Source organism: Danio aesculapii, chromosome 13 (assembly GCF_903798145.1).
Source record: "Danio aesculapii chromosome 13, fDanAes4.1, whole genome shotgun sequence".
Lineage (NCBI taxonomy): Eukaryota > Metazoa > Chordata > Actinopteri > Cypriniformes > Danionidae > Danio > Danio aesculapii.
The window spans coordinates 3,496,247-3,515,822 of record NC_079447.1 but is presented as its reverse complement, the minus strand read 5'-3'; the positions used below and the strand labels follow the sequence as shown (position 1 = coordinate 3,515,822).

At 35.4% G+C, this 19,576-nt stretch overlaps 1 protein-coding gene across 2 annotated transcripts in view; it reads left to right on the top strand.

The window, feature by feature from the left end:
- The first annotated feature begins 3,672 nt into the window (after positions 1-3,672).
- egln1a (egl-9 family hypoxia-inducible factor 1a) overlaps positions 3,673-19,576 on the top strand; it is a 38,291-nt gene continuing 22,387 nt past the window's right edge. For both annotated transcript variants that reach the window (XM_056470808.1, XM_056470807.1), the window contains exon 1: positions 3,673-4,466. In XM_056470808.1, coding sequence (XP_056326783.1) covers positions 3,861-4,466 — 606 coding nt within the window. In that variant the 5' untranslated portion in view covers positions 3,673-3,860. The remainder of the gene's footprint in view (positions 4,467-19,576) is intronic.

The window sequence follows — 19,576 nt, the reverse complement described above, 5'->3', positions numbered from 1 at the left end:
TAAGCCGAAGAAAAATTAACGAATGAATGAATGAATGAATGAATGGTTTAGTTCAGCAGTACTAGGTTTAGTACAGCCTAGGGTGGTTGGCTGGTTTTAGCTGGTTGACCAGCCTGGTTTTGGCCATTTCCAGCCTGGTCTTAGCTGGTCAGGCTGGAAAATGACCAGATAAATCCAGCTAAAACCAGCTTGACCAGCCTGGTTTAAGCTGGACATAGCTGGTTTAGGCTGGGCTCCCAGCCTGACTAGGCTGGTCAAGCTGGTTTTAGCTGGTCGTCTCTCAGCCTGACCAGCTAAGACCAGGCTGGAAATGGCTGGAAACCAGCCTGGAAGTGGCTAAAACCCCTCTAAAACCAGCCTAGTTGACCAGCTAAAACCAGCCAACCAGCCTAGGCTGGTTTAAGCTGGATTTTTCAGCAGGGAATGGGGTGATGTTAAACACTTTTGGATTTTGAGATGTTATTTAAATAGTTTAGACAATTATTATTTTAATAACTTATTTTAGAAATAGCTTAAATCCAATCCTCATAAGTAAAATTTTATCGAATAAGCAAACAAATGAATAATATTTCGAATTTTTGTTTAAAATATTAATGATACACTGTAAAACCCAACAGTCAATTTTATCAAATGAAATGAGTGGAGTTAACTCAAAATTGACTGAAAGTTAATTCTCATTTGAAAAGAGTTTTGAACTCAGTGTTGAAGGTAATGAGTCAATTAAATAACTCATTACGTCAACTTAAATGGAGTAAGTTCACAGTACTCATATAGATTCGTTAAACTTGAATGGTTTGTTGCAATCGGTTTCCTCAAATGGTTTGAGTTGACTTAACTTATTGGGTTTTACAGTCCTCAGTTGGTTTGAGTTCTGTTCATTTATTGGGTTTTACTGTGCTCAAATTGCTTCTTTTACTCAAATGGAGTATGTTCACAGTACTCATTTGGATTAGTTTTTTAACCTAAATGGTTTGTTGCAATCGGGTTCCTCAAACGGTTTGAGTTACCTCAACTTTCCCGGTTTTACAGTGTAGAAATACTAATAACAGTTGGTGGTTCATTCTGCTGTGGTGATGAATAATGGGACTAAGCCGAAGGAAACTGAATGAATGAATAAATGATGTGTGAATAAATTAATGAGTCAACTAATTAATTTGCTTATTAATTAATAAGTAAATTTGACAAGGTTTTACAAGATAGATTAAGCACTACTTTCACTACCAATAAATGAAATATACGTCTTATTAAAATTGCTAAAGGGGAAAAATGTTGAACCAATCCTAATGAGTTAAAGAAATCTGAGAATCAAATAGGATCCTACTAAACAAATCAATTCAATAATAATAATAATAAAAATAATAACAATGGCGACGCAGTGGCGCAGTAGGTAGTGCTGCCGCCTCATAGCTAGAAGGTCGCTGGTTCGAGCCTTGGCTGGGTCAGTTGGCGTTTCTGTGTGGAGTTTGCATGTTCTCCCTGCATTCTCGTGGGTTTCCCCCACAGTTCAAAGACATGTGGTACAGGTGAATTGGGTAAGCTAAATTATCCGTAGTGTATGAGTGTAAATGAGTGTGTATGGGTGTTTCCCAGTGATGGGTTGCAGCTGGAAGGGCATCCGCTGCGTAAAACATGTCTTGGATAAGTTGGCGGTTCATTCCGCTGTGGCGACCCCGGATTAATAAAGGGACTAAGCCGAAAAGAACATGAATGAATACACGCACACACACACACAGACGCGCCTCCCCAACCACCCACCCCACACACACAGGCATGCACAAATACACTCTCTCTCACACACACGCACACAAAAACACTCACACAAACACATACACACACACAGACATGCAACCCCCACCCCAACCCTCCACCCCACACACAAACACATAAAGGCATGCACAAAGACACTCACACAGGCCTGCACACACACACACACTCTCTCTCTCCTCTCTCTCCTTCGTTTTGATAGCGCAGTACATTACAGTATATCAGATTACAGTTCCTCCTCATGAACTTTGGCCTGGAGGACTGATGCCAACTGTGTACGTGCCGCCCTGTGCCTCCTCACTGTCTGAATGAGTGCCAGCGTGCTCCTACAGGGGGCAGTGGGCCACAAAACACATCATCAGCAAATCACACTGTACACTATTTATTGCAACCCCACTCTATCTTTGCATGCTTGCTTGGATGAAGTGATTGTGTGTGTGTGTGTGTGTGTGTGTGTGTGTGTGTGTGTGTGTGTGTGTGTGTAGTTTTTCAGTCATTTAGATGCCACAGACACACACATTTGAAGCATGCTGATTGATATTTTACTGCATAAACGATGAGGCTGGTTTATATTGTTAAAAATAATAAGATCCATAAATGATTTATTTTTATTAGTTGAATACTTCTTAGCTATTTTGTTGTTGTTGTTTCTTGATGTTTTTCTTAACACTTCCAAGGCTTCATGGAAAATTCCCTTTTCTAGAACTGAATATCTTTAGCTATTTTTTTAGATGTTTTCACATTAGCCTACAGTTATTACTCAAAAACCTACACATGCCAGTTCACAGTTTATATTAATGAAGTTGATAAACAGTGCACTGAAAATCAGGCTACAATTCACACAGGCTCACCAAAACTGGACAATAGAAGATTGGAAAAAAGTTGCCTGGTCTGAGGAGTCCCCATTTCTGCTGCCACATTCGGATGGTCGGGTCAAAATTTGGCCTCAACGTCATAAAAAGCATGGGTCCATCCTGTCATGTATCAACGGTTCAGGCTGGTGGTGGTGTAATGGTGTGGGGGAGATTTTCTTGGCACACTTTGGGTCCATTAGTACCAACTGAGCATCGTGTCTACGCCACAGTCTACCTGAGTATTGTTGCTGACCATGTCCATCCTTTCATGACCACCTTTATGGACAAAATCTCTGAGGAATATTTCCAGTACCTTGTTGAATCTATGCCACAAAGGATTAAGGCAGTTTTGAAGGCAAAAAGGGGTCCAACCTGGTACTAGTAAAGTGTACCTAATAAAGTGTACACTCTCAGAAATAAAGGTACGCGAGCTGTCATCACTGTGTACATTCAGTACTATCAATCTATATTGGTACCTAAAAAGTATTTATTCGTACCTAAAACCTTTAAGAGGTGCAATGTTGTACTTTTTAGGTAAAAATATGTATCCCTGAGGTATTAATATGGACCATTTAGGCCACCCCAGTGACAGCTCTCATATACCTTTATATCTGAGAGTATATATATATATATATATATATATATATATATATATATATATATATATATATATAGGCATATGTCATTTAAAGTTATCTTGTAATTTTAATCACAGCTCACAAAAGCAACTGAATCCGATTCACTTAACCCCCCGCCGAGCAGAACTAAAACCTTCAGCCTCAGCATTAGTACTCCACATCCTTACCAATTAGAGCTCTTAGTACTACCAAAAAAGACATGAACATTTTTAAGATCGTTCTGAGTGCGAAAGATGTTTCTCAAAATACACACAAACTCATTTCCTTCTTCTCCCGCCTTCAGTAGTGTGTGAAATATGAATGAAAGGAGGCGGGGCGTATTTGTCAAAATCTGTAACCACGCCCTTCTTATGGGACGTCAGAGGTTTGGTTTGTACTGGCGACGTGCAGAACGCAGAGCAACACAACCACGCGCTTGAGGAGGAGCGCGCAGCGGGATGGAGCGCGCGCGCGGCACGGTCTCGATCCCGACTCCTGTGGTTTATTTAACGGGAATATCTTATCATGGTGAAACGGACGCGGTTGTTCGTTCCTATATGTTGATGCTGACGCGTTGTGCGTGAAACTTACCCGGTGGAAGGACCGGATTTAAAGGGCCAGTGACATGGAGAAGTGCCCGACAGTTCTGGATCCAGACCGGGATAAACAGTATTGCGAGCTGTGTGGCAAGATGGAAAACCTGCTAAAATGCGGTAGGTGCAGGATCTCGTTTTACTGCAGCAAAGAGCATCAAAAAGAGCACTGGAAAAAGCACAAACTCACCTGCAGAGAGGCTGACAAACCCAACAGTGTGCCCCAAACCCAACAGCAGCACCCCAAAACTGCTCATCCAGAGAAAAACCATCTGATCTGCAGCTCAGAAGCTGATCTGAAAGCCAAACCCAACACACAGAAGCTGGCCACCGATTATATAATCCCATGTATGAACAAGCATGGCATCTGTGTGGTGGACAACTTTCTGGGGGAGGACATGGGACTATCCATTTTGGAGGATGTGAAGGCTCTTCATCAGACGGGTAAATTCACTGACGGTCAGCTGGTCAGTCAGAAAAGTGACTCTTCAAAGGACATACGGGGGGATAAAATCACCTGGATTGAGGGGAAGGAGCCTGGATGCGAGAAAATCTGCTTCTTGATGAGCCGCATGGATGACCTGGTCAGGAACTGCAATGGGAAACTGGGAAACTACATAATTAATGGAAGGACTAAAGTAAGTATCGGCTAGTCAACTGTGTGGATGCTGTATTTTAGGTTTATGGTGATGTCAAATTTGCGTGTTTTAATGAATTGCTGAAGCTTTTCCTCACAGTATACACAGTATTATCACAATAGGTGATTAATAATAGGTGATTAACAGGTATAATAACAAAAAACTTAGTGTATTGGTTTATTAAATGTTCAGAGTAAACAAATGTTTCTACCTAATTAAAGTTAACTGAAAAAGTCAATGTTAAAATGTTAGTTAACATATTAGAAAAGCCAGATTAAATGAATCAGAAAAGCCTAATTCATTACAGTCACTAAGTTAATATTAGGTACCATAGTTAATTAATCAAATTATTTTTCTCAGCATTCTTCTGAATATCTTGTTTTGTGTTCAACAGATGAAAGAAACTCATGAAAGTTTACAATCACTAGAGTGTGAAAAAATGATGAAGTCAGTTTCATTTTGGGTGAACTGTCCATTTAATTGCACATTTAAAATTCAAAATATGAGTAACTGCATTCAAAATACAATTAAATCCAAAAAACAACACTGTAAAATAATGTAAAACTTTACAGTTACTTACTGGCAATTTTGGTTGGCAGTTTGGTTGCAAAATACATTTACGGTAACTTACTGGGAATTTTGGTTGGCAGTTTGGTTGCAAAATACATTTACAGTAACTTACTGGCAATTTTGGTTGGCAGTTTGGTTGCAAAATACATTTACAATAACTTACTGGCAATTTTGGTTGGCAGTTTGGTTGCAAAATACATTTACAGTAACTTACTGGCAATTTTGGTTGGCAGTTTGGTTGCAAAATACATTTACGGTAACTTACTGGGAATTTTGGTTGGCAGTTTGGTTGCAAAATACATTTACAGTAACTTACTGGCAATTTTGGTTGGCAGTTTGGTTGCAAAATACATTTACAATAACTTACTGGCAATTTTGGTTGGCAGTTTGGTTGCAAAATACATTTACAGTAACTTACTGGCAATTTTGGTTGGCAGTTTGGTTGCAAAACACATTTACAATAACTTACTGACATTTTTGGTTGGCAGTTTGGTTGCAAAATACATTTACAGTAACTTACTGGCAATTTTGGTTGGCAGTTTGGTTGCAAAATACATTTACAATAACTTACTGGTAATTTTGGTTTTCAGTTTGGTTGCAAAATACATTTACGGTAACTTACTGGCAATTTTGGTTGGCAGTTTGGTTGCAAAATACATTTACAGTAACTTACTGACAATTTTGGTTGGCAGTTTGGTTGCAAAATACATTTACAGTAACTTACTGACAATTTTGGTTGGCAGTTTGGTTGCAAAATACATTTACAGTAACTTACTGATATTTTTGGTTGGCAGTTTGGTTGCAAAATACATTTACAGTAACTTACTGGCAATTTTGGTAATTAGTTACTACTTGACAATACACTGATGCAGCACAATGAGACAGTTACAGACAGCTTTACCAGTTTTTTACATTATAAGTAAGGGTGGATTTAGTGATGGGGTGGGTAATAACATAGTAATTACAGATGTTTATTTGTTAGATCCTCACCTCATTCATTCATTCATTCATTTTCTACCACCTTTCCGGGGCCGGGTCGCGGGGGCAGTAGTCTTAGGTGAGAACCCCAGACTTCCCTCTCCCCAGACACTTCCTCCAGCTCCTCCGGGGCGATCCGTCTAGGTATTTGTTAGGGGGCCCTCAGATTTCCTTGGGCCCCATGCAACCGCTTACCTTGCTTATTGGTTAAATAATATAATATAATATAATATAATATAATATAATATAATATAATATAATATAATATAATATAATATAATATAATATAATATAATATATTTCCCAGATATGGGTTGTGGCTGGAAGATCATCCGCTGCGTAAAAACGTGCTGGATATGTTGGCAGTTCATTCCGCTGTGGCGACCCTGCATTAATAAAGGGACTAAGCTGAAAAGAAAATGAATGAATAATATAATATAATATAATATAATATAATATAATATAATATAATATAATATAATATAATATAATATAATATAATATAATGTAATGTAATATAATATAATATAATATAATATAATATAATTTAATATAATATAATGTAATATAATATAATATAATATAATATAATATAATATAATATAATATAATATAATATAATATAATATAATATAATATAATGTAATATAATTTAATAAAATATAATATAATATAATGTAATATAATTTAATATAATATAATATAATATAATATAATGTAATATAATATAATATAATATAATATAATATAATATAATATAATATAATATAATTTAATATAATATAATTTAATATAATATAATATAATATAATATAATTTAATAAAATATAATATAATATAATGTAATTTAATATAATATAATATAATATAATATAATATAATATAATATAATATAATATAATATAATTTAATATAATATAATTTAATATAATTTAATATAATATAATATAATATAATATAATATAATATAATATAATTTAATATAATGTAATTTAATATAATATAATATAATATAAAATAATATAATATAATATAATATAATATAATATAATATAATATAATATAATATAATATAATATAATATAATTTAATATAATATAATTTAATATAATATAATATAATATAATATAATATAATATAATATAATATAATATAATTTAATATAATGTAATTTAATATAATATAATATAATATAAAATTTTTCGATTAAGTTAACTTAACAAATTTAAGTGGATTGAACTTAAAACTATAATGTTGTGCCAAAAAATCTCAAGAAATTTTGTTGTTTCAGCTTATTTTAAATAAGTAGTTTGAACAAGCAGCAAAATCATTTTCAAGTGTAGAACGACAATATGACAATATACAGTATAATAAATATTTAAATGACACAGTAATGTACAAGTGAGAAATCGGCACACTTTATGACTGATTTGATGAAACTAATACAGTTTTGTTTGTTTTGTTTGTCCATATCAGCAACTTATGGCTATTTCCTGGCAACATCAATATAGATAAAAGGATATTCAATAATAATAAATTCATAATTCAATAGGAGATGATTGCAAAACAATTACATTAAAAACATTAGATGTGATATTTCAGTTTGCTATAAGATAAATAATGTACAATTCTTGCCGGAGATACATTTTTAAAAATTGTCCATAAAAGTGTTCTCAGTATAATAAAAGTCTTTAAAGGGCACCTATGGTGAAAAATCTATATTGGGCTGATATAAACACACTCAGTCCTTTTTTTATTAATTTAACATCATAAAAACGGTGGACCAATTGGAGCGGTTTTCAGATCGACCGCAACTTGATGTAGGAGTGCGGTCCCCCCGCCCACCGAATTGATTGACAGCTGCGCGTATTAACATGTCCCGTTAGTCACGTGTATAATCATATCAAGACCAGACGTGCGCAAAGCAGCCGGGAATAAAAGGTGTGTTCAGTTCGCTAGAGTCATCAATCATCATCAAACGTGATCAAGAGTGAGTTTCACATGTTTAAAATGTTTTAAAACAGAGCATGTGTGTAACGACGTACAGTGATTTACTTCAGATGCACTTAATCAGCACAGCCGCATGTCAGAACAATTATAAAAGAAGATGCTTCAATCGCGGTTTGTGGACTTTAAATCAGGTTTATTTTGTACATCAACATAACAGATATCCATACAGCAGTGGAGATTTGTTTCTTGAAAACAGCAATTGACTCGGCTGTTCTGATGTAGTTAGGGAGTTCATTCCACCAACTGGGCAGATTGAATGCGAGAGTTCGGGAAAGTGATTTCTTCATTTGATGGAACCACGAGGCGACGTTCATTCACAGAACGCAAGTTTCAGGATGGCACATATATCTGCAGAAGTGAGAGCAGATACGAAGGAGCAAAGCCAGAGGTCGCTTTGTAAGCAAACATCAGAGCTTTGAATTTGATGCGAGCAGCAACTGGCAGCCAGTGCAAACGGGTGAGTAGCGGAGTGACATGTGCTCTTTTGGGTTCATCAAAGACCACTCGTGCTGCAGCGTTCTGAAGCAGCTGAAGAGGTTTGATAGAATTAGCTGAAAGCCCGGCTAGTAGAGAGTTGCAATAGTCCAGTTTGGAGAGAACAAGAGCTTGAACAATGAGTTGAGCTGTATGTTCAGATAGGAAGGGTCGGACCTTTCTGATGTTATAGAGTGTGAATCTGCAAGATCGAGCAGTTCTAGAAATGTGCTCAGAGAAGTTCAGTTGGTCATCAATCGTTACTCCAAGGCTTTTTACCATTTTGGATGTAGTAACGGTTGCCCCATCCATCTGGATTGAAAAGTTATGGTGTAGAGTCGGGTTGGTAGAAACTTCAAGCATTACAATTGGACTAGTGAAATAAAGAGCTACAACACCACGAAAACCTAGCAACAACAACAAAAAAGAATTGTAATGAGCATTAGGTGTAGCGTTACTTGGACATTGAAAAAATAAGACCTGTGCAAAAATATTTAAGCCCTAGAACAGCAAATTGAAGACTTTTTAAGGCCTTAAATTTCAATTTTTACATTTTAGACTTTTTAAGACCCTGCGGAAACCCTGGACTAGCCTTAAAGGCGCAGTACAACAACACCGCTTCCTGATGCAAAAAGGTGTCAAATAGAAACATATAGAAGGTCTAATAAATAATCTGATGGGTGTTTTGAGCTGAAACTTTACAGACACATTCTGGAGACACAAAAGACTTCTATTAAATCTGGAAAAAGCGGTAACCTAGGTGCCCTTTAAAATGTAATTGATTATTGAGAGGTGACGCGGTACATACGCCAGAGTAATTGGTGGATCATTCTGCTGTGGTAACCCCAGATAAATCAGGGACTAAGAGGAAGGATAGGGAGCAAGTTACTTTTAATAATAATAATAATAATAACACATTTTAGATGGGACAGTGCCTCACTGGTTAGCACTGTGGCCTCACAGCATGAAGGTCGCTGGTTCGAGTCCCAGCTGGGTCAGTTGGCATTTCTGTGTGGAGTTTGCATGTTCTCACTGTGTTTGCGTGGGTTTCCTTCTGGTGCTCCGGTTTCCCCCACAGTCCAAACACATGCGCTATAGGGGAATTAATTAACTAAATTAGCCGTAGTGTGTGTGTTTGTGTGTGAATGTGAGAGTGTATGGGTGTTTCCCAGTACTAGGCCGCAGCTGGAAGGGCATCTGCTGCATAAAACATATGCTGGAATAGTTGGCGATTCATTCCACTGTGGTGACTCCTGAAATTTAAAGGACTAAGCCAAAGGAAAATGAATGAATGGATGCTCTACTAACATCAATTAAGCCACCTGCTATACATCTTGTACACTTTGATTGTGAGTAAAACTGAGCGTGAGCAAATAAGCTGCATTTTTGGGTTAACTGTCCCTTTAAGGCCACAGCATTGGCGTATGTGTGTTTTTTTGTGCATCTAAGCCTCTTTTGGGCCTCAGCATGACTGTGGCCTTGCGTGTGAACTCTGATCCGTGGCTCAGACTCTTTTCACTGTCCTTCAGTGAATCACACACACTCCACTGGCCCTCAGACACACATTTGAGGATTACAAATGATCATGCAAATCACCAGGGTTGGGGAGCGGTGGGATACAGTTGAAGTCAGAATTATTTGTCCCCTGGTGAATTTTGTTGTCTTTTTTAAATATTTCCCAAATGATGTTTAACAGATTCAGGAATTTTTCACAGTATTAGAATTGTTTTTCTTCTGGAGAAAGTCTTGTTGGTTTTATTTCGGCTAAAATAAAATCAGTTTTTAATTTATTAAAGCCATTTTAAGGTCAATATTATTAGCCCCCTTAAGCAATATTTTTTGATTATCTACAGAACAAACCACTGCAGTCTTCTGAATATCTTGTTTTGGGTTCAACAGAAGAAAGAAACTTATAAAAGTTTTACAACCACTTCAGTGTGAATAAATGATGAGGTCAATTTCATTTTGGGTGAACTGTCCCTTTAATTGCATTTTCAAAAATCTAAATATGAGTAACTGCATTCAAAATACAATTAAATAAAAAAAACTATACTTAAGAAATACTGGAAAATTTTCAGTAACTTAATAACTATTTTCGTTAGCGGTTTGGTTGCAAAATAAATTTACAGTAACTTAGTGTTAATTGTGGTTGCCAGTAAGTCTGTAAATTTATAAGCACAATGAAAATGAATAATTATAATTTACTCTAAAATTTACTGTAACTCACTGACAATTTTGGTTGCCAGTTTGGCTGCAAGATAAATTGACAATAACTTACTGTCAATTTTGGTTGCAAAATACATTTACAGTAACATACTGGCAATTTTGGTAGCCAGTTTGGTGGCAAAATAAATTTACAGTAACTTACTGGCAATGTTGGTTGCCAGTAAGTCTGTACACTTACCAGCATAATGTAAATGATTAATTACAATTTACTCTAAAATTTACAGTAATATACTGGCAATTTTGCTGGCCAGTTTGGTGGCAAAATAAATTTACTGTAACTTACTGATAATTTTGGTTGCCAGTTTGGTTGCAAAATAAATGTACAGTAGCATACTGACATTTTTGGTTGTAAAAAGAATTTACAGTAACTTATTATTTTGGTTCCAAAATACATTTACAGTAACTTATTGATAATTTTGGTTGCCAGTTTGGTTGCAAAATAAATGTACAGTAGCATACTGACAATTTTGGTTGCAAAAATAATTTACAGTAACTTATTATTTTGGTTGCAAAATACATTTACAGTAACTTACTGATAATTTTGGTTGCCCATTTGATTGCAAAATACATTTACAGTAATTTACAGACAATTTTGGTTACCAGTTTGATTGTAAAATAAATTTACAGTAACTTACTGACAATTTTGGTTGCCAGTAAGACTGTAAATTTACAAGCACAATGTAAATTAATAATTACAGTTTACTGTACAATTTACAGTAACTTACTGACCATAACTTATTGATGATTTTTGTTTGCAAAATACATTTACAGTAACTTACTGATAATTTTGGTTGCCAGTTTGGTTGCAAAATAAATGTACAGTAGCATACTGATAATTTTGGTTGCAAAAAAAATTTACAGTAACTTATTATTTTGGTTGCAAAATACATTTACAGTAAATTACTGATAATTTTAGTTGCCAATTTGATTGCAAAATACATTTACAGTAATTTACATACAATTTTGGTTGCCAGTTTGGCTGAAAATAAATGTACAATAACTTACTGGCAATTTTAGTTGACAGTAAGACTGTAAAATTATTTACAAGCACAATGTAAATTAATAATTACAATGACTGTAAAATTTACAGTAACTTACTGACCACTTTGATTACCTGTTAGACTGTAAATTTACAAGCACACTGTAAATTAATGATTACAATTGTAATGTAAAAATGCATCAGAATTCTAATTATTTAGTACATTGTGCTTGTAAATTTACAGTCTTACTGGCAACCAAAATCGTCAGTAAGTTACTGTAAATTTGACAGTATTTTTTTACAGTGTATTTTATCAAAGTGCTTGCTATAGTATTTTAATCTCATTTACAGATGAAGACAACATTATTAGCCCTCATGTAAAATTTTAATTGTTTTACCAATATTTAACAGATGTGTAACAGAGCAAGGACATTTTTCATAGTATTTCATATTTTGCTTCTGAGGAAGTCTTAGTTAATGTAGTTTTATTGGTAATAAATGTATAATAGTTTTGCAATATTAAAGACACTCTTGCAAGGTTATGCAGTTGACTACTGTAAACCTAAAGAAAATAGGGTAACACTTTAGTTTCACTGGTTAATTTAGTTGAGTTGGCTTTTTACCTGCCTATTATTAAGAAATTAACTGTTTATTAGCGCTTATATAGTATGATTTTATTTTACATCCCTAATACTACCAATACCCAAACCCAAATATAGCTTACCAACTTTTAATAAGCAGCTAATTAGTAGTTTATTGAGCTAAAGCTCTTAGTTAATGGTTTGTAAAGAGCATCAATTTCATTAAAATAAAGTGAGACCATAATTCAGAAATTTTTATTTCAGCTAGATTTCAAGAAATGTTTTTTTCTCTCTCATTTTCATTTAGTTTACATGAAAATAACCTAAAATATTCTAAATTAAAACCTTTCAGGTCATATAAATATAAAGAGAACAAAACAAATTTATGAAAACACACATAAATAAGACTGAATTGTGGTTAAACACTGTTTAATAGAAAATATGTGCAGTAAATGAGATTAAAAAACGCTGTGATTTCAGAGCTTTGACAGATTTATTTTAATCTCTTTAACTCAGAAATATTTGCCAAGTTAAAGCTTAAAACTGGCCACAGATTTGACTTGCTTTATTAAATCCAAGTTAAATCAACAGAACTCCGAGACCCTCCTTAAAACACACTTTAATTGAGCTTTTAATATGAGGATTGCTGAGATATTAATAATGCTCAAAAATATCAACTATAACTAACAACTGCAACACAGGCTCATTTTTAAAACGTAACCCTACATACATTTCTGGAGATCGCGAATTATGTAGCCAGAGGTACGTATGGCTGCATTTCGTCTTTAAAACGAACGCTATGGGGCGGTATGATGCCATTCCTTTTCGCGCTTACCAGCTGACCGCTTACTTCCATATGGACGGCTTTCCCAGTGTTATCAGTCCAGTGGCTCGCCACATACTTCAGCAGAGGTGCTTGAGATGCAGAGAAGGGTTGACCATGACGATGGGGTTCGAGTCTGACGAAGAACGGTTCCAAACAAGTAAATTACATCGTGAGAATGTGGTAAAGTCTGAAAGCTTGGTGAAAATCAGGGAAGGGGTTTTCTTTTTGTGGATTGCTTTTTAAAACTGTCAGTTGGGTAAATTGGGTGGGCGCTGGTCAGTCAGGGCTTTTGAAAACTATTGGATGGGTTCGGGACATACCTGTCAACCCAACTTTTACAGTTCTATCCCGCTATCATGTCGAAAAGGTATTTTCCTGTATTTGTCCCATATTTTCAATCTTTCTATGAAGGGTGGCAATAATATACACAACCCATACTGCCGAACCACCAGGGGGTGCCCTTTGCTCTTAAATGTGAGTCTGTTCTGTGCTTTCGCTTTTTTTAGGCATAAAAATAGTTTGAAATGAATGTAAAAACAGCGGGATTCCCTTTTCTTTTCATTACAGGTGCCGTCGCCCCTCCTATGCAATTCTCAAAACAGTCATATAGCAGTGCGTGACTGTCAGCTGACATGCTCCATAGACGTTGTTTCCCAAACTAATTCTCTACACGCGAGTTAAAGCAGAGCAAAAATCTGGGTTTTGGGTGCATGTTTGAACAGACATATACACATAATTAATAATAATAACATCTAAAGATGTCGATCTTGGTGTTTTTTTTAAACACAACTAATTTTGTCCTAAATGTGCATAAAAAGTTAAGAAAGCAATCGAAAGCTTTTATTATAACGTTAGATCTGTGCATTTTTAAAGTGAAGTTATTTAATGTAATCAAACAAAAAATCTTAATAAATGAGAGATTAATTCCCTGCTCTTTAATCAGAATGTTTAAATTATTCAGTGAAGAAAAGGTTAATGAGATTTGATAACTTGAGGGGGGTGTTATGGTGGGCATATCCCTTATTTTCACATCCCAATGTTGACAGGTATGGTTTAGGGAAGGAGGAGGGTGGGTCGGTCAGTCGATCGGTCAGTCAGTCATTCAGTCGGTCAGTAAGTCAGTGAGTCATTCAACAGCGGCCTCTGGTGGATTTACGCGAGAACAGCAGACATGAATGGCACTCGCAAGAGAATTTTGAGATGTGAAAAAGCATACACAGCGACCTCTGGTGAATTCCCAAAAACAAAAACTGCAACAACAAAAAAATTACCTCCTGGGATATATTTGTCGCTCTCCAGATATAGCGGTACATTTTCAGAATGAGCCTGGGTTGGATAACTAATAACAAAATAAGTAATAACTATCAACAAAATATTGCTGATGACTAATAACCTGCAGGGTTAGGACTTTTAAATTGTATTTTACTATACAGATTACAAAATATATTCTTTAAAAAGTAATTTTAAAATATTTTCTCAGATTATTTAATCTAAATACTTCAGAATCCTAATAAGGTAAATAGGCCCTCTAAAGGAAAATGACATCCATAAAATATTGAAATTGTGTGTGTGTGTGTGTGTGTGTGTGCGTGTGTGTGTGTGTGTGTGTTTAAAATAGTGGTAACACTTTACAATAAGGTTGTATTAGTTAATATTAAGTAATGCATTTACTACCATGAACAAGCTATGTACAATACATGTATTACAGTATTTATCCATGTTAGTTAATGAAAATACAGTGGTTTGGATGTTAATAATGCATTAGTAAATGTTGAACTATGATTAATAAGTGTTGTACATGTATTGTTTATTAATAGTTTTATGTCAGTAAATACATTGACTAATGAGACTTTATTGTAAAGTGTGACCATAATGGTATATGCACACAATTTTAAAATGCACATGAATATATTTTCCCTTTTGCATATTATTTTTGACATAAGATTTCCATTATATTTCTTGGCAAAAAAAAAAGAAAAGAAAAGAAAAAACACCTACAGCTTCTAATAATCTAAAATGAACCACAATGATTTTTTTAAATACAGCTTTACATTGATTTGTTTGTCTTGTGGGAAACGTGAGGATTGTGAGTTGCTGAATGGCAGTGATAAATGAAAGTAATATATTTTTAACCCCTTATAGAACATCTCTACAAGCTCTATCATACACCCGGCGCAATACGCTTATTTCACGCGGCCGCCATTTTAAAGAACCAAAGCGAGGCTGCGGTGGGAAGAAACCCGGAAGTATAGGACAAGGACTGTACACATTACAGTAACATGATGTGGAGTACACACCTCCAGCTGTTGCCGAGATTTCAAAATGCAGAACTGGTGTAAACATCACTTTAATATCATTCAGTAAGTTTAATTTAGAAAATTAAAAGCAATTTAGCATCAAACAACATCACAATCTCTTTAAGAGTAATATGCTCAAGTGTCCTCCTAGGCTTCAGATCATGGCAGCAGGTAAACACCGTGGGGACGCTTCCCTGCTTCAGTCTATGTTACCCAGTGAGCGATAAAACACTGTAGCACACCCTCGTGTTGTCTGTAATAGTGTTGTCCCGGTACTGAAGTTTTACATTAACATTAACAGTTAACATTGAAGCGCCGCTGAGCGCGGATGACTCGACTGATCTTCACGGTTGCTTCGCGTTCCAGTCTCCTTGTATCTGTGTTTGCACTCAGTTTACTGCCCTTCACCCAGTGCAAACACAGATACACGGAGACGCGAGCGCGAAGCAGCCATGAAGATCAGTCGAGTCATCAAGCAGATCGCTCGGTTCGTCTGTGTTTGTACTCGGTAAACAGCGGAGAGTGAACCGATGACCTTCTCGGCCAATCACAAGCATATCTGTTGAGCACGTGAACACAATGGCAAATCAGCGCTGTTTTAAGAAAGCCGTCAACAGTGCTTTAAATGTTAGCGGGAAATTGATAATTTTTCTTTTAATTCAGTATCGTGACAAGTCTAATATAGTGAAAGAATCAGTTCATTAACTTGAGTTTGATAAATGGCATCTAAAACGTGTGTTTGGGAAAGAAAACGTTAGCTAACTAGTGCCATTTCCCTTAACTTAGCTGAAAATGAGCTCTGATATCCCTTTTTATTTTCACCATTCATTCAGTACGGACCTTCGGGTCACTCGGAAGGCGGTGAAATGATAAATTTGTGTCACTTTCTCTTCGCTGATAAGATATACAGCCAAGTACACAACGTTCTAATGTAACTCCCAACGATACTTCCGGGTTTCTTCCCACCGCAGCCTCGATTTCGCTTTAAAATATGGCGGCCGCGTGAAATCAGTCTATAAGGCGCAAGACTTGTTTGGCGCGACTTGTTGCTATTTTTAGACCAACACAACCCTAATTTTAACATTTATTTTTTATTTATTATCTGCATATTTGTATTTGTTTTAATAAAATCAAGTTTAGACTTGTAGGGTTTTGGAGACGTCTGCATCACCATATGGGGCATAAGAACAGGACGTTTGTTTGGATATAACTTTTTGACTACACTTCATTATTATTCAGGGTCTCCGCGAGGTCTTAAAAAGTATTAAAAGTTGATAAATCAATGTAGAGGAATTTAAGGCTCTTAAAAAGTATTTAAAAGTCTTAAATGCTATTTTGCAAGATATTAAAATTCATATCATTTTTGATTATACAATTTATGGTTGTATGCTGAAGTATGCCTGAATTAAATCTGCGAATATCAGCATGCTGTGTAGTTTGTGTCAGGATGTTGTGTAGTTTGTGTTAGGATGCTGTGTAGTTTATGTCAGGATGCTGTGTAGTTTGTGTCAGGATGCTGTGTAGTTTGTGTCAGGATGCTGTGTAGTTTGTGTCAGGATGCTGTGTAGTTTGTGTCAGGATGCTGTGTAGTTTGTGTCAGGACGCTGTGTAGTTTGTGTCAGGACGTTGTGTAGTTTGTGTCAGGATGCTGTGTAGTTTGTGTCAGGATGCTGTGTAGTTTGTGTCAGGATGCTGTGTAGTTTGTGTCAGGATGCTGTGTAGTTTGTGTCAGGATGCTGTGTAGTTTGTGTCAGGATGCTGTGTAGTTTGTGTCAGGATGCTGTGTAGTTTGTGTCAGGATGCTGTGTAGTTTGTGTCAGGACGCTGTGTAGTTTGTGTCAGGACGCTGTGTAGTTTGTGTCAGGATGCTGTGTAGTTTGTGTCAGGATGCTGTGTAGTAAAATCAATAAAATCCTGCTTTGACATCATGCTGCTTTGTTTAGTGCAGAAACCAAGGCAACAGCATTATTTCTGCAGTTCTATAGGCGCCAACCTGCTGAATTAGCTAGATTTAATCGATTTTTATTCAGTATATGAATAATGTTAGTGGCGTAGTAGGTAGTGCTGTCGCCTCACAGCAAGAAGGTCGCTGGTTCGAGCCTCTGCTGGGTCAATTGCCGTTTCTGTGTGGAGTTTGCATGTTCTCCCTGCATTCGCGTGGGTTTCCTCCGGGTGCTTTGGTTTCCCCCACAGTCCAAACACATGCGGTACAGGTGAATTGGGTAGGCTAAATTGTCCATAGTGTATGAGTGTGTGTGGATGTTTCCCAGAGATGGGTTGCGGCTGGAAGGGCATTCGCTGCGTAAAAACGTGCTGGATAAGTTGGCGGTTCATTTCGCTGTGGCGACCCCGCATTAATAAAGGGACTAAGCTGAAAAGAAAATGAATGAATGAATGATGTTTAAGTTTTGGATTAGTTTCTTACATTAATATTTAGTAAATCTACTGTAAGTTGAAATCTGGCCAGTGTTTCCGGTTGAAACCTAAAGTGGTTATAAGGCCTTAAAATGTATGGAAAGAGTCTTAAAAAAGGTCTTAAAGGGTATTGAATTTCTGTTATTGTTCATTTATTTGTTTGCTGGAAATTAGAACTGAATTTAGAAATAGATTTGAAACAAATGTTTGTGCTTAACAAATGAAATTAAACATGTAGGCTGATGGATTAAGTGGAGTGAGTTTCTACCATTTCCTTATCCACGAATAAAGGAGTAAAGTAAAGAGTAAAAGTAAAGAGAAGGTAAAGAGACTGAATGGAGGAGGCTCGTTCTTTATCCTCGCGCTGTAGATGCTCTGTTTAACTGTTTTCTCGCTAGTGAAGCGTTCAGTTTTTACACTTACAAAGTCTGCCATGTAAATAGGAAATGTATCATGGAGCGACACAACTGACTCTTATAAGGAATAGGAGATGAGTCTCTGATTGGTTTAAAGCACGTTATGCTCAAAACACACCTAGAAGTCATTAAGAGAATAAGCTCAACCCTGTTAGACCATGCGGTGCAGAGCGGATTTTTTTGTCCTTAAAATAGCAAAAGTGATTCGGACACACTCTTTATGCTTTTGCGCCCTGTGCTTTAGACTATGCGCTTAGATCGTTAAAATAGAGTCCATAATGTTCCTGTAAGTTCCTTAAAATTAAATTAAATAAAATGGTCATTGAAATGATTCTGTTCATTAAGGCGGCATTTATTAAATGTAAAAATATATATATTTTATATTATTTTATTATTATATTATATTGTTAAATATTAATTAAACTTTTACATAGCTGCTTTCTTACTGTATGTAGTTTCAAATGAAATTATTACTCCAGTCATTATTGCTTTTATTACTATTACCATTAATAATATTAATATTAATAATAATAATAGTAACAATGATACTACTACTACTACTAATAATAATGAATATTAGAGTGAATATTAGAGTAATATTAGAATATTAGAGTATTCTAAAGGATCATGTGACTGAAGACTGGAGTAATGAAGCTAAAAATTCATCTTTAAAATCACTGGAATAAATGATTAAATTATATTATAAACTACTTTTGAACCGTAATTTTATAGTGCAATAACATTTCACAATTAATGAACTAAATGCAGCCTTGTTGAACATGTTTTTATTTTTTTATTATGGTAATGAAGTTGAGTTTAATTTTTTTGATGTTTGTTATTTCAGTAAATGAAGACATCAGCTAGCCTATAGATACAAATAAGCATGTCTAGTTGAAATAAAATGATTTTAGAATTTCAATGATCAGTAGTTTTTTTTAAACAATTTTTATTTTCAAGCAACAGTTATGGTTTTATTATTATTAACTACAATAGCTTTGATTTTGATGATTATTATTAAAAATGATTAAAAAGCCTATAAGTAGGCCCACACGGAATCTGTGCGCGCAGAATTCAGCAGATTTTTTAGCCCATCATTGATTCTGTTTATTTACTTGAGTAAATGTGTGTAAATATATATTTATTCAGTTTTTAACTTAATTACAGTAATGTTATTGACTAATATGAAAATGTTCATATGATTTCCCTGCTGAAAAAAAAACTGCTTAAATCAGCCTAGGCTGGTTGGCTGGTTTCAGCTGGTTGACCAGCCTGGTTTTAGAGGGGTTTTGGCCATTTCCAGCCTGGTCTTAGCTGGTCAGGCTGGGAGATGACCAGGTA